Source organism: Theobroma umbraticum, unplaced genomic scaffold (genome assembly GCF_002168275.2).
Source record: "Theobroma umbraticum cultivar Fairchild unplaced genomic scaffold, ASM216827v3 scaffold_55.0, whole genome shotgun sequence".
In the NCBI taxonomy this organism is placed as follows: Eukaryota; Viridiplantae; Streptophyta; class Magnoliopsida; order Malvales; family Malvaceae; genus Theobroma; species Theobroma umbraticum.
Genome location: NW_018397270.1, coordinates 4,180,045 through 4,193,699, shown reverse-complemented (window position 1 = coordinate 4,193,699; position 13,655 = coordinate 4,180,045). Strand labels below are relative to the sequence as shown.

The following is a 13,655-nucleotide window of genomic DNA, read 5'->3' as shown; positions in this document are numbered from 1 at the left end:
TATAAGCCCATATCCATTGTTCTTCAGATATATCGAAGTATATGTTTAATTTCATTCCAATATTTTTGAATTTGAGAAGAATTATATTTTGCTAATAAATTCACAGCAAATGATATATCAAGTCGTGTATTGCTAGTAAGAAGTATTAGTACTCCAATTGCACTAAGATATGATATTTCAATATCAAGAAGTTCTTTATTATCTACACGAGGTCGAAAATGATCTTTTACACATTTAGTGACCATACAATCACTGGTGAACTCAATGGATATGCTTTGTTCATATAGAATTATTTTAGCACTTTTGCTATATAATTTAATTGATGTACAAAAATTTCATTTGTTAAGTATTCAATCTGAAGACTCAAACAAAACTTTGTTTCCAAAGATCTTTCATTTCAAATGTTTTTTTAAGTAATCTACGACTTTTCATAACTCTTCAAGAGTTTCAATAATATTCAAGTCATCAACATAAATAACAATAATGACAAATTCAAATCTGAATCTTTTTATAAAAACACATGGGTATATAAGATCATTTTTATGACCCTCTTTCAATAAATATTCACTAAGGCAATTATACCATATGCGTCTTGATTGTTTTAATCCATATAAAGATTTATTTAATTTGATCGAATAAATTTTTTAGGAATTCAAATTTTGTGTTTCAAGCAACTTAAATCCTTCAACATTTTTCATATAGATATTGATATAAAATGAGCCATATAAATAAGATGCAGCTACATTCATTAGACACATTTCAATCTTCTCATGTATTGCTAGACTAGTTATTATAAAATTGTAATTGTATCCACCACATAGAATATATCTCTTTATACTTAATATTAGATATTTGGGTAAAACCTTATGCGACAAGTCGTATTCCATATCTCATAATCTTATTTTTCTCATTTTATATTTGCACAAATACCTATTTATATCTCATTAGTTTTACATTATTTGGTGTATGGACTACAGGTATAAACACTTCAAGTTTTGCAATTGAATTCAATTCCACATTTATTGCATCTTTTCACATTGGCCAATCATTTCTTTGTCTATATTTTTCAATAAATATAAGTTCAAGTACCTCGTTTTTTTTTCATAATATTAAGCTATATATTATATACAAAAATATCGTCGACGTTTATTTCATTCCAGTTTCATCTTTTCCCGTTATGATATAATTGATTGAGATCTTTTCATTTTCAATAATTTCAGGTACTTGCATTTCTTTTGAAATTTTATCAATTATGTTAGGAGTCTCTTCTAGAGTTTCTACTTCCTATTTCTGACCATATTGAATATTTGCTTCCTTTTTTTTCCAAGCATTTTATCTTTAGAACTAATTAGTCTCCACACTTCTGGAATCCCTTGTCCCACAGGGACATCAATGTTAATAGGAGCATTTGTAGTTGGTATATAAGATTTAATTATTCTCTTTAGGTCAGTAAATATGTCTAGTAATTGATTTAGTATATTTTGCAGAAGAATTATCTTTTGAACTTTAAGTTCATATTGATTTGTGCGATGATCAAAACTATATAATGATAATTCATTTTAAGAAATTTCCTTTTCCGGTTACATATTTTCTCCCTCTAATGTTGGAAAAATTGTTTCATCAAAATAACAATCAATAAACCTTGAAGTAAAAAAATCTCCCGTTGAGGGTTCTAGATATTTAATTATACATGGAGATTCATATCCAACATATATTCATAATTTCCTTTGAGGGGCCCATCTGAGTGCATTGTGGTGGAGCAATTGGAATATATACCGCACATCAAAAAATTCTTAGATGGAAAATATTTGATTCTTGATCATAAACTAATTGTATAGAGGAGAATTTCTAATAACTCATTTAGCTTGATGCATACAAATGCTGTTGCATCCAAAACGGCATGCCTCAAAACAGAAACTAAGAGTTTAAATTTCATAAATAATGGCCTTACAATCGATTGGAAGTATTTAATAAACGATTCTACTAGACCGTTTTGTGTTTGAACATAAACAATAGGTTTATTAATAGCTATTTCAACTAATATGCAATATTAAAGGCTTAAAATGTAAATTTACCAACATTTTCTAGACCAATTGTCTTAATTACATAATCAGAAAATGTGCTTGCAAATGAATTATTTGTACAAGTATCTTATAAATGCCAAATTATGGGTTGATAATAAGCACACATGTGACCATCTTGTCAATGCATCGATTAAAACCATAAAATATCTTACTGGTCCACATGATGGATGTATGGGTCCACATATATCACCCTAAATACGTTTAAAAAATGTAAAAAATTTAGTCCTAACTTTAAATAGTGATACCCTTATAATTTATTTGCCTTTAGAGTAAGCAGCACATGAGTATTTCATTAGATTGAAAAATCTTTTGATTTTTTAATGAATAATCATATTAATTTTCAATTATTTTTTGCATCATTTTTCATTTAGGATGGTCCGACCAGTCATACCAAACATTAAAATCATTAATAAACTTCTGATTTACTTGAATTTCAATTATTCTAATAGTTATGTAGTTTAATCCAGTAAACAAATTAAGTAATTTTTTTTCAACACACACTTCTTTGAGATAATAAATCTAATAGAGAGGTAATAAGTGTTTCTTTCATTCATTGTCTCAATATGATGTTTATTCAAATGAATATCTTTAAAACTTAATAAACTTCTTTGAGACTTAATAGAAAAATATAAACTTTATTCTCTAAAGTAGTAAAATATTAGCTCTTTCGAAGCTTTCAATTAATCTTATACTATCAAATATTGTATTGACATTGGTTTTTTCTATTACCAAGGGGGAATAATATATCTTATCTTTAAATATAATGCACGTTGTAACAATGTTTGCAAGACATATATTTATATCATACATCTTGGATCCAACAAGATGAATATCTATTTTTTTTAATAAAATAAGATATATACAATGAAAAATTTACAAGTTAACATGAAATAACATTAAATAAATAATTAAAACATATAATAAGAACATATCATTTAAATAGTATAAGAACATATTAAATCTTCATAATATAGTTATACGAAAATATACCAATTACTGTTAAGTTCATTCTCGATATTTCCATTACTAATTATATAATCAATTCCTCTTTTAAGGTGGACAAACATCTTGATGTACTATATCAAATTGACTATGGTTAAATTTATCACAAGATGTTTTAGTTTTCAATGATGCTAGATAAAATTTAAGACCTATAACAGGTACGTAACCAATGATCTTTTATGCCACATCAATGACAATACATTTTCTATATTCCTTTTATTCTTTCCATTTTTGTCTTTTCATTATTTATCCACTTTTGGTAGGTTGAAAGTATTCATTTGCTTTTGATGGGTTGAAAGTATTTATCCACTTTTGATGGGTTATCTACTTCTCATGGGTTAGTGGGTTAAGTTCTTTATCTATTTTTGATGACAAAATTATCTATCCGCTTTTGTTGGCAAAATTATCTTTAATTAAAATAGTGATAGTGTAAATTATTATGACGACCTCTTTTACGTTCATGATCATAATTATTAAATGATATGACATTCAATTTAAGGAATAAATAAATTTATAACTATGACTATAATTATTAAATGATATCGTAGTCACTTCAGGAAATAGACAAATTTATAATTTTTTTATTAGTAGTTTGCTTGTCACATTTACTTCAAGGAATGAACATTATGATTTTTTATTAATAGCAGGAGATAAAATATAATATATACTACATGATAGCAAAATTTATTTTAAGGTTGATTTCTAGAGAATAAAGATACTAAAGAGATATCAAATTACTTACTTGATTTTCTAAACTCAAAAATAAAAAAAATAACCTTTGTGAGAGGATGAAAACAAAATAAAACTAACACTTACTGGATTTACTAAAACCAGAAATCGAAATCTAATTATTGAAATTATGTTAAAACTTGAAGATAATGAAAACAAAATCTAAACTTGAGAGGTCGGAAGATCATGTTGATAATATGTTATGAAAATAAAACTTAAAAAAACAACTGAAGAAAGAGAAAAAAGAAACTATTTAGAGGAAGAAAGAAAGATTTTATCCAAGTATGCATTTACAAATGAAGTGAGGGGCCTATTTATAAACAAATAACCTCTTATCTCGATAGAATTTACAAGATAAAGATAATACTAAGAGATTAGATATATTAAATCCTAATATTGATCCAATCTAATTTACATCCAAAACTAGATATAGATAACATAAATGGATGTTCACAATAATATTCATAACAAGTACATATATATATATATATATACATACACACACTCTTATATATATATATATATAATAGTAATTATATTCCTTATAAATAAACTTAATATATATAAAGTACATATATTAAAAGACATTACAAATTAATTAATAATTATAGTTTCATGAATTAATTTAATAAACTATACGAGTTTGTTGTTAATTGCATGAATTAAAAAAAATAACTAGGTTTTAGAACTATTCTAATCTCACAACTTCTCTTTAGATTTATATATTATAAATTTATATAAACAAAATTATATATATTATAATTAATAATTTTATAATTTATAATGTTAACTTAAAATAGAAAGTAAATATGTTTATGTTTAAAATATATTTTATAAGTAAATAACGATTGACTTTGCATGGAAGGATCCTCAATCAACAATCGACCCAAATAAGTGACGTAACTATCACTATTAATTACACTCGAACATTTAATTTATTGATTGGTATATTATTTCTTTACTTAAAGAGTAATATTTGAATCTTTTTCTTCCAATTATCATTACCCTTACTTGGCATTACAATTGGCATCGCAACTTATTGGCCATTGGCCATGTGATTAATAAATAATGCAAACTTTAAAAGTAAAGATTTAATGTCTCGTATTTTAATTATTTCAACTAATTTTGTTTGGACTCTTTTAACATATTTCAATTCGAAAACAAACATATTAGTGATCGAAAGTCTGGGTACAAATGCTATATAGACTAAAACATCATTAGTGTGTAATTCTTTATTAAGAAAATGGACCAAACCTTTCTCTTTATACTCTATCAAAATAGTAAATTTGATCTTTATGTAATAATTTATATAAATCGAAACTTTATATATTCTAAATTTATTAATATCTATCTAACAACTCGAATTGCAGCGAATTATTAAAAACCATATATAATTTTTACTTTCCTTTACTACTGAACTAGACAAATATGTATAGATTATAGAAACATGTACTGAATCCTCGCTCCAGCTTTTGTGGGCTCATTCCCTGATTAGCAGCACAAAATTAAATTCGACAGGTGTCTTGAGAAACTAGAACAATCAAATGCCACAATCAGCTTTAAGAAAAACATGAGAATTTGTGCATTGCAATCCAGTTGAAGGTAGGCAAATCAATCAAGTTCATTATCATAATAGCATTCCTCATTCTCTTTATCCAAGATCAATTTTAAGGATTGGGAAATCTCCATTTCCAGCATTTGAGACAGTGGGTGGATCAAGAGATGACTGCAGGCTTATCACCTTTGTTTAATCAGTGATTAACGGATAAAAATGCCCAACTTGGAAAGGTCATCGTCGAATGGGACCCCGACACGTGTCTTGATACAAAACAAAAATGCCATTTTTGTTACCTTATGACACATATGAGCTTCAAGATGATGCTCTTCACAAAGGTACAAGATTAGCCTTTTAGATGACAACAACAGTGTTATGTTGTTTGATCATTTGTCAGATCAACAAATCAGGGTCAAGAATATGTTCTGTCACCAAACCCTCTCTTCCTTTTCCCTTCATCAACTTTTTCTCACAAGAAAAGAATTGGGTAATCCATGTAACAAACAGAATATTAATCCATCATAATGTTCTCAATGCTAATCCCGATCGCGTATCGAAATTTTATTTGTTATTTTTCCGATGGAGGAATCATCCTGTCAACGTACATTGGTACGTGTTATGAAGTTCTAATTCGTACACGACATTAGGGATATTTTCCCCTTTGTGAAAGTGCAAATTCTTTGTATTATACAAGTTAATGACATTCTTTGATTGTGGCTTAGGAACCCCACTAATCCAGCAGCAAAGGACAGGTGTGTGGTGGTAGCTTTCCACCTTTCATTTCCCACTTCAAATTGCCTGCCCCCATCCCTTTGAATTCTGGTCTACGCACACAATCAAGGGCACAACCAGAATTCTGATGCAAGACACACCTTTGTGACATTAATTCTCTTTATTGTAAAGCTTTAATTTTTGTTCTATGGGGAATCTTATTTGATTGGCCAAAAGCTAGGTTGTAAACAATATCCCAGCACTAAACAAAAGCTAATATCCTTAATAGGGAAAATATGCTATGTCCTTGTTTCCTAGACTTAATTAAATATTTTAACCATACCCTTTTTTTTTTGTTTATTAACATTTTAGTTTGACACCTCATCTAATCGCACTCAATTATCCTCGAGATTACCACTAATCTAATCTAATTTCGATTACAGCCGATGATAATATGAATCTTAACTAATGGCAATTAAAGTAAAGTTTTATAATATTTAATTTTTCAATTATTTATGTGTGAAGAGGAATCATATAAAAAAAGAATATTAAAAGGAACACATGAAAAAAAAAATTACTTAAAGATTAGGAAGTGTAGATATTTAAAAAATTCAAAGATTATTAATGATTGATATTCAAACATTTATCTTCTTCTTAAAAGGAAAAGTTTGAATTTTATTTTTTTAATTAAAAAAATTGGGAAAGGTCTTTATAATTGGGGTTAGTTAACCTAGAAAGAGTAGGTGGACCATTTACAGCCGGCCAAGAAATATAAGGCAAAATGCTTACTTCTATGTCCTCATCGGCCCTCTCACCACATCACCCCCTCCATTTTCCCATTTGAGAGGGCATAATTTAGAGGAAGAAAGCGACTAGCACTCATAAGGACCATAAACAAATAAAATTTACTTCCATGGGGTCTCCCTGCCATTTCATTCAATCAAAGATGCTTTACATTCACACCTAATTGGGACTTCACAATCAAATTGGGGACACTCACCATGCATGCTTGGTGCTATCCACATGTTAAAAAGGGTGTGCATGTCCCAAGAATTGCTGCCCAAAAAAAACCAATCTACCCTTTCATAAATACTCACAAAATTGGCAAGAAATTTGCATACCATACATTTTCATACTATTTTGAGGGGGGTAAAATTCCGCCGCCTTATAAATTTTACCTTTTTGTTTTTAAGATTCGAATTTGAGAATCTCAAACTCTAACCGTCAAAACATCTTGAAAGTCAATTTGATATTACATTCATGTAAAACTTGTTAAAAACATTGCTCTTTGTTTCGAATTTGATAGATTCTTTATATTTTTGAAAAGAATTGAGCTATACTTTGAATACCCAATTTGATTTTATGGTGAGATTCACATGTTTGAGATAAACATGGCTTATTAATTACTATGAACATAAAAAAGGGTACTATTTCATATAAAATTGAACCTTTCATCAGTCCGAAACTAAAAGCATATTTGCTTTTTGATGACCCTAAGATATTGGTTTGTGATTGAGAGATGAGGATCAAACATCAAATTCTTTACACATAATATGTGTTGGGTTATCTCTAAAAGTTGCTCTGTTTACTGTCCCACTTTTGATGCTTTTAAACCAATAGTTATGACAGATTTCAAACACCATGGAACATGCAAAACAATCCCCTTATCTGCAAGTAAAAAAAAAATATTGGTCACAAATTGTTTAGAATCATGCTTGATTGCTTCAATCAATGCTTGTCTCACCAAAAATTTATATGTAGTTTTGTCAATAGTTTGAAAGTTAAAAGAGAGATTCCAACTCAAACCAAAAAAGAATTCTTCTTTATAACAAGAAATTGGAGTGACCAATTGGACAATGTGTAGCACCCAAATATTGAATTTCAGTTTATTTTAATAAGAAAATTTTGCCAAAAGAAGCAACGAAAAATATCTATTAAAAAGCCCAACAATTTCAGTTGTGCAAGTAAAGGGGTCGCCTACACCATCCATCACCACTCCCATTTGCTTAAAGTTGAAATATCAATCACCATCTCTTTGACCAAATAGGGGTTTTGGACCCATGACTAGTCTATTTTAACAATGGAAAATAACAAAAGAGAAATATGCCCTTTTATGCTTGTCTTTTATTTCTTGAGAAGGATACAAGGAGAATATTAAAATTAAAAAAAAATCGATAAAATTTTTATTCTAAATTAGAAAATTTGTGTATCGGAACATTTGATTTAATTGCAAATACATTATCTCGTACCCGATCAAACACGGGTAAAATAGATATCAAACTCAATAATCAAATTCACAAAAATATTTACTAATTATCTCTAATATGTGTGAAATGTGAATCCATTTCCTTTATCCTATATCTCTTTTCTACAAGTCCATGGGAGTGCCAAGATGTTGTCTGAAAGAGACAAAAGAGAAGCCTCTCAAAGGCTTGTCTCCCATGGCGGCCTAAACACGATCAAGTTCAACTGCTTTTACACTTCCATCTTCCCTTGCTTGCTCGTGCGCCCCATTGACTCCAACACCACTCCTTTTTATAACACCGTGCTTGGCCAAGAAATCCGTCGCCCAATCCCAAATGTTCAACACAATGTAAGTTCCAATCCCACCAATTAAGCCATACGCTATTGAATAGGTCAAAGGCATCAAAATCAACGTCACAAAAGCAGGGATTGCCTGCCTCATGTCATCCCACTCAATTTCCACCACAGCTCTCATCATCAACACCCCCACCAGGATTAGCGGCGGTCCCACCGCCCAAGCTGGTATCGACGCCAAAAGTGGGGTGAAGAAAAACGCCAGGAAAAAGTATGCCGCCACTGTCAACGCGGTCAGCCCTGTTCGTCCACCTTCTCGTATTCCCGTCGATGATTCAATGAATGCCGTCACCGGAGACGTCCCGAGCAATGATCCGACGACGATTGACATAGCATCGGACATGAAAGCGAAGTATTGGCCCTCGAAATCACCATTTTCGTCGGTGAAACCGGCGAATCTAGCCATTGAATATAATGTACCAGTCGTGTCCAATATGTCAACATATAAGAACGTGACCAAGGCCTCCCAGAAATAACCTTTACCTATAGTTTTAAAACTCAATGCCCCAGCTGTACTTTCAATTAAATGGACATCAACAACTTTTTTAAAATACTCATGGGCTGCATCACCGGCGGCGGTGTTGGGAAAAGCCGTAACCTTTGTGTCACGAAACCATGAGACCGCTGTTACAAATACTATACCATAAATCATAGCACCTTTTATATTTTTCACCAGGCAATAAGCTATAATCACAAAACCTACAATTCCAAGCCATAATGTGGGACTCTCCATTCTGTCACGTAGACAAAAAATGTCACCTGATACAGTACCTCCAGGCAATAAACTAACGGTTCCGTTAGTTGTCGTTAAAACCGGGGCAACCGAAGTCCGAGACCAACTCGGGCAGCCTCCAAGAGTCACAAGGGTTGACGGGTTATACCCGACTAACCCGATCCCTTGGTTGTTTTGTAACCCGATAAATGCGAGAAAAAGCCCGATACCCGCGGAGGAACTGATCCGAACCGGTTTAGGAACCAACTTAGCTAACTTGGCCCGGAACCCGACAGCTGAGATGAACAGAAAAATTAACCCTTCTATAAAAACTGCTGCTAAAGCACTCTTATAAGGGACATTACCCGACCCGTGAAACCCGACCACGGTATAGGCAAAATACGCATTTGTTCCCATACCCGGGGCCAAAGCCAGGGGTAAATTCGCGAAAGCACCCATAATTACACAGCCAATAAGAGAAGAGACGACGGTCGCCACTATGAGATCTTTACGTACTTTCTCCAGACACGAAGCGTAACCCGGGTTGACCGGGTCGAATTTACACGACACGTCGGGCTGGACGACTCGTTGAGTTGGCCCGGTGCAGTTAGATAACGGAACGGAAGGGTCAGAACACAGAGGGACGCAATCCGAGACGCTGCAGGGACCTCCGGAGTCGGCGAGGATGGAAGCGTTGACGGCTAAGATGTAGGCCATGGTGAGGAACGTGGCGGTGCCAGCCCGCAACTCGGTCGTGAAACTCGAGTTCCGTTCGGATAGCTTGAAGCGTTTCCCGACCCGGCTATTGGCCACGGCTGAGTTGAGCCGAGTTATGAACTTTTTGGATGGTGGGTGAGGTTCCATGACCACGGAAAATCAAAAGACAAACACTTGGTTACTCCTTAAGAAGAAAAGGGTTTGCTTCTATATAAACATTGAACAAACCAAGATGAAAAAAACTCTGGTTTTTTATGGGAGTGGGGAAATTTCGATGGCAGAAGATGATTAGTGGAGGAAGGGGGAAAGATTCTATAGAGAGAAGGCGAGAAGAAGGGATCTTTTTATATATGGGAAAGTATCTGAAAGCAGATGATGATGATGATGATGATGATGATTCTTCCTGATTTTTAAGTGTGAACCCGCGACAGGTTCATCCACCCTCACTCAATATTATTTATCTCTTTCCATATAAATTAAAGGAAAAATCTCTGGCAATGAAGGAAAAAAACTCATAAAAATGGCGACTAACCCACGTAGACTGATTTACGTTTAGACTCAGACCAAGAAAAAAAGGCAAGGAAAGGACAAGTGTACCCCATGATATTTAACAGAGTAAGGATAATCTATTTCCATTTGTAGTTCTCTTGGCTTAACATAAAAGTCCATGATTAGCATGTTTGATTTTGCTTTCTTTCTTCGTTTTAATGACATAATTGTAATTTTCTTTTGTCGATCTCGAGTTTTGATTGGTCTAATTGAAAGGAACCTTTTGATTTATCGATAAAAGTATTAGTTTATTTTAAAAGTTTATATGTGAAAACGTGACAGAATAAATGGAAACACGACTAGAAATAAAAGAAAAAAAAAAGTCTATAACTTAAAAGTTGTAAGCTAATACTGAGAATTAAAGCAGGAATTGGGAAAAAGGTTGGAATATGCACAGCAATAGTGGGCTACTATTGCAACTTGACGAACATGTTGCCAATTTTGAAAGGAAATATTGACTAACATATTACAGCTTCTTAGAGTTGACTTCCTTCTCAGGAACTATCCATTTCCCCCCCTTAAATACCACGTTCGTAATACCCTTTTATTTTTTTTTTCCCAAGCGCCAATAGCAATGGACTATGACCTGTTTCACACCTTGATTTTGGGTTCCCACTCTTTGATTTCAATTTCATGCTGATTAAATCAGGTTTGAATTTGAGAATGGGAGGCCATTTAGTGTCAAAACGTATTAATTATATTTTTCCCCATCATCTTAGGATCTGATAAATGTCAGATTCCTACACCCTTTTGCTTTGCACTTAGTTCCAAGCCATTAGTGAGTAAACGTAGCTGTCACAGTTAGTTGATCAACCTGGTTTGGTTTTGGGGGTCAACAAGACTGACCCAAATTTCCATATTCCATTTCCATGCACATGGCTTCTCTTTCTTCTTTTTGCCAACCAAATGGTTAGAATAACTTGTTTGTTTTTTACCTTGTTTCCAAGGGAAAGGAAGAGGAGGAAGATCATCCGCATTATCATTTGGAGATGACTTGTGCAGGCCAGCCGGCCAGGGGCCCCTGGTTAGCATAGATATGTAAGACAATTAAATCTTTTTGCAGCATGGAAGGCGACAACTTCACGAGACCATTGCCTTCATTGGCCGGACATTGTACTTTCTTTGTATTGAATGCTTTATCTACTTCAGCAAGAGCATGCAGGTAATTGAAATCAATTGCCTTGAATGTAAGGGTAATGCCTAGTTTCGACTGCCGTTTCATAGAACAATTGGATCATTCACGAACCATACAAGGATAATGAATAATCTATTCATCGATATTTATTTCTTATGAATCATTGACTGTTCATAATTAACACATTTCGGACACTCATGAGTTGTTACTTTCTTATTAAATCTTAATTAGACAAAGATGGGGCCAAAAGTTTGGCATGCCTGCACTAATTGGAATATGAACTTAATTGACAACTCTTTATTTCTTCCTATTAAATATGAGATTTTAGGTTAAAATTAAGATCTTACTTTTTCTAGCTCTTGAAATCTCAAAGCATGATTCAGTGTGGAATTATATGGACTTTGATGTTGAGACTTTCTTTTGTATGATTGTGACAAGCACAAGAGAGATAAAATCTAGGTTGTGAGATTTGGTGTATATAAAGCAGTAATTGTATCCCATGGGGGCCAAAAAGAAGTTTGCACAAAAACCTTACCATCTAAGGAAGTTTTTGATTTCTTTATAGCCAAAAAGATTGCAATGTAAATGAATATCTACATATAGTTTAATCTTTCCTTCTCTCAACCATTTGTCTCATAATCTATTGAATATCCTTGACAAAAGGCAATGTTAATGGGGTGAATTAAAGGGTTAGATATCTCAGTAACATGACCAATTTTGGACCCCCCACACATCTTGTCTAGTTGTACAATCATGAAAATACTTCTAAGTGCTTTAATTGACAATATTTTAATGCACAAATTAGGTGGGCAAACATTAGTTTATGAAACACTTTCTTATTCCTTAATCATATGGTCTCATTGAATCCCTACTAGCTATAGACAAAATGATAAAAAAATATATAATTTTTTTTGCAGTTCATATGATGGCAAAATTAGAAGAAATCATTTAGAAAAATGTGATTTATGGACCCACAACTCTCCAAATTGTGGTACTTTGAATAGTTCTGAAGTAGTGAATGGCATTTTAGCCTCTCTTGCATTATGAGTTTCCAAGGTCAGGACAAAGCTCTCTTGCCTTTGGCTAGTGAAAGGTGATGTGAGTGAAAAGTACAACTTGCCTTCAAATCAAGTTCCTTCTTATTGTCAATTACTAATTGGTTGCTTTGGGAATCAAAACATCTTGATATATTTGTGGTATATAAATTCCATAAGATAAATATTTATAATTTTAAAAATATTATATTTACGATATAATATTTTATATTTAAATAATAATATATATGTATTATACATCGATGATGTATCCTATATAAATTTTTTTAAAAAAATTTAAATATTTAATCCAATAGAATAATTTACATATATTGTCATTTATTTATTTTTTATTATTTGCAATCACAACTTAAATAAAATTTTATCCCCATGAAAGCTCTCTATAACTTGTGTGATTCCCTCCATCACCAAGTAAAAGAGAATGGAAAAAGGAGTGTAAAGAGTATTATCCTTATCTCAACTTAGTATCTTTCACCCCCCCACCCCTTTTTTTTTTCCCCTTGAGTGTTGACACATATCATGTGAATTTTACCTCACTTTTAGGTCTCTCTTTTGTTTTCCCCTTTGTTAAAGCTACCCTGTGAAAGAGATACTGTACTTAAAACCTGTCATTGGACTGGTGGGCATGGGCACAACTTATAGTTAAAAAAAAGAAGAAGGTGGCAGACAATGAAAATTTTTTTAACAGCCTAGAAAATGATTGGAACTGAAAAAATCTCCAAGAATCTTGATGAGTGTTACATAAAACCCAAGTATCTTATCTTTGTATTAGACTTGAAATTGACTGTGGATAAAGAATTAAGTTCAC

General features: G+C 32.2%; 1 protein-coding gene across 1 annotated transcript; it reads right to left on the bottom strand.

Moving 5' to 3' along the window:
* Positions 1–8,241: 8,241 nt before the first annotated feature.
* Positions 8,242–10,675, bottom strand: AZG1 (AZA-guanine resistant1). The gene has a single exon (XM_021441549.2). The coding sequence runs from the start codon at positions 10,253–10,255 to the stop codon at positions 8,531–8,533; it is 1,725 nt and encodes a 574-aa protein (XP_021297224.1). The 5' UTR covers positions 10,256–10,675; the 3' UTR covers positions 8,242–8,530.
* Positions 10,676–13,655: the final 2,980 nt, after the last annotated feature.

Coding starts and splice junctions, on each gene's coding strand:
- AZG1 (XM_021441549.2), bottom strand. CDS start 10,255: ATGGAACCTCACCCACCATCCAAAAAGTTCATAACTCGGCTCAACTCA.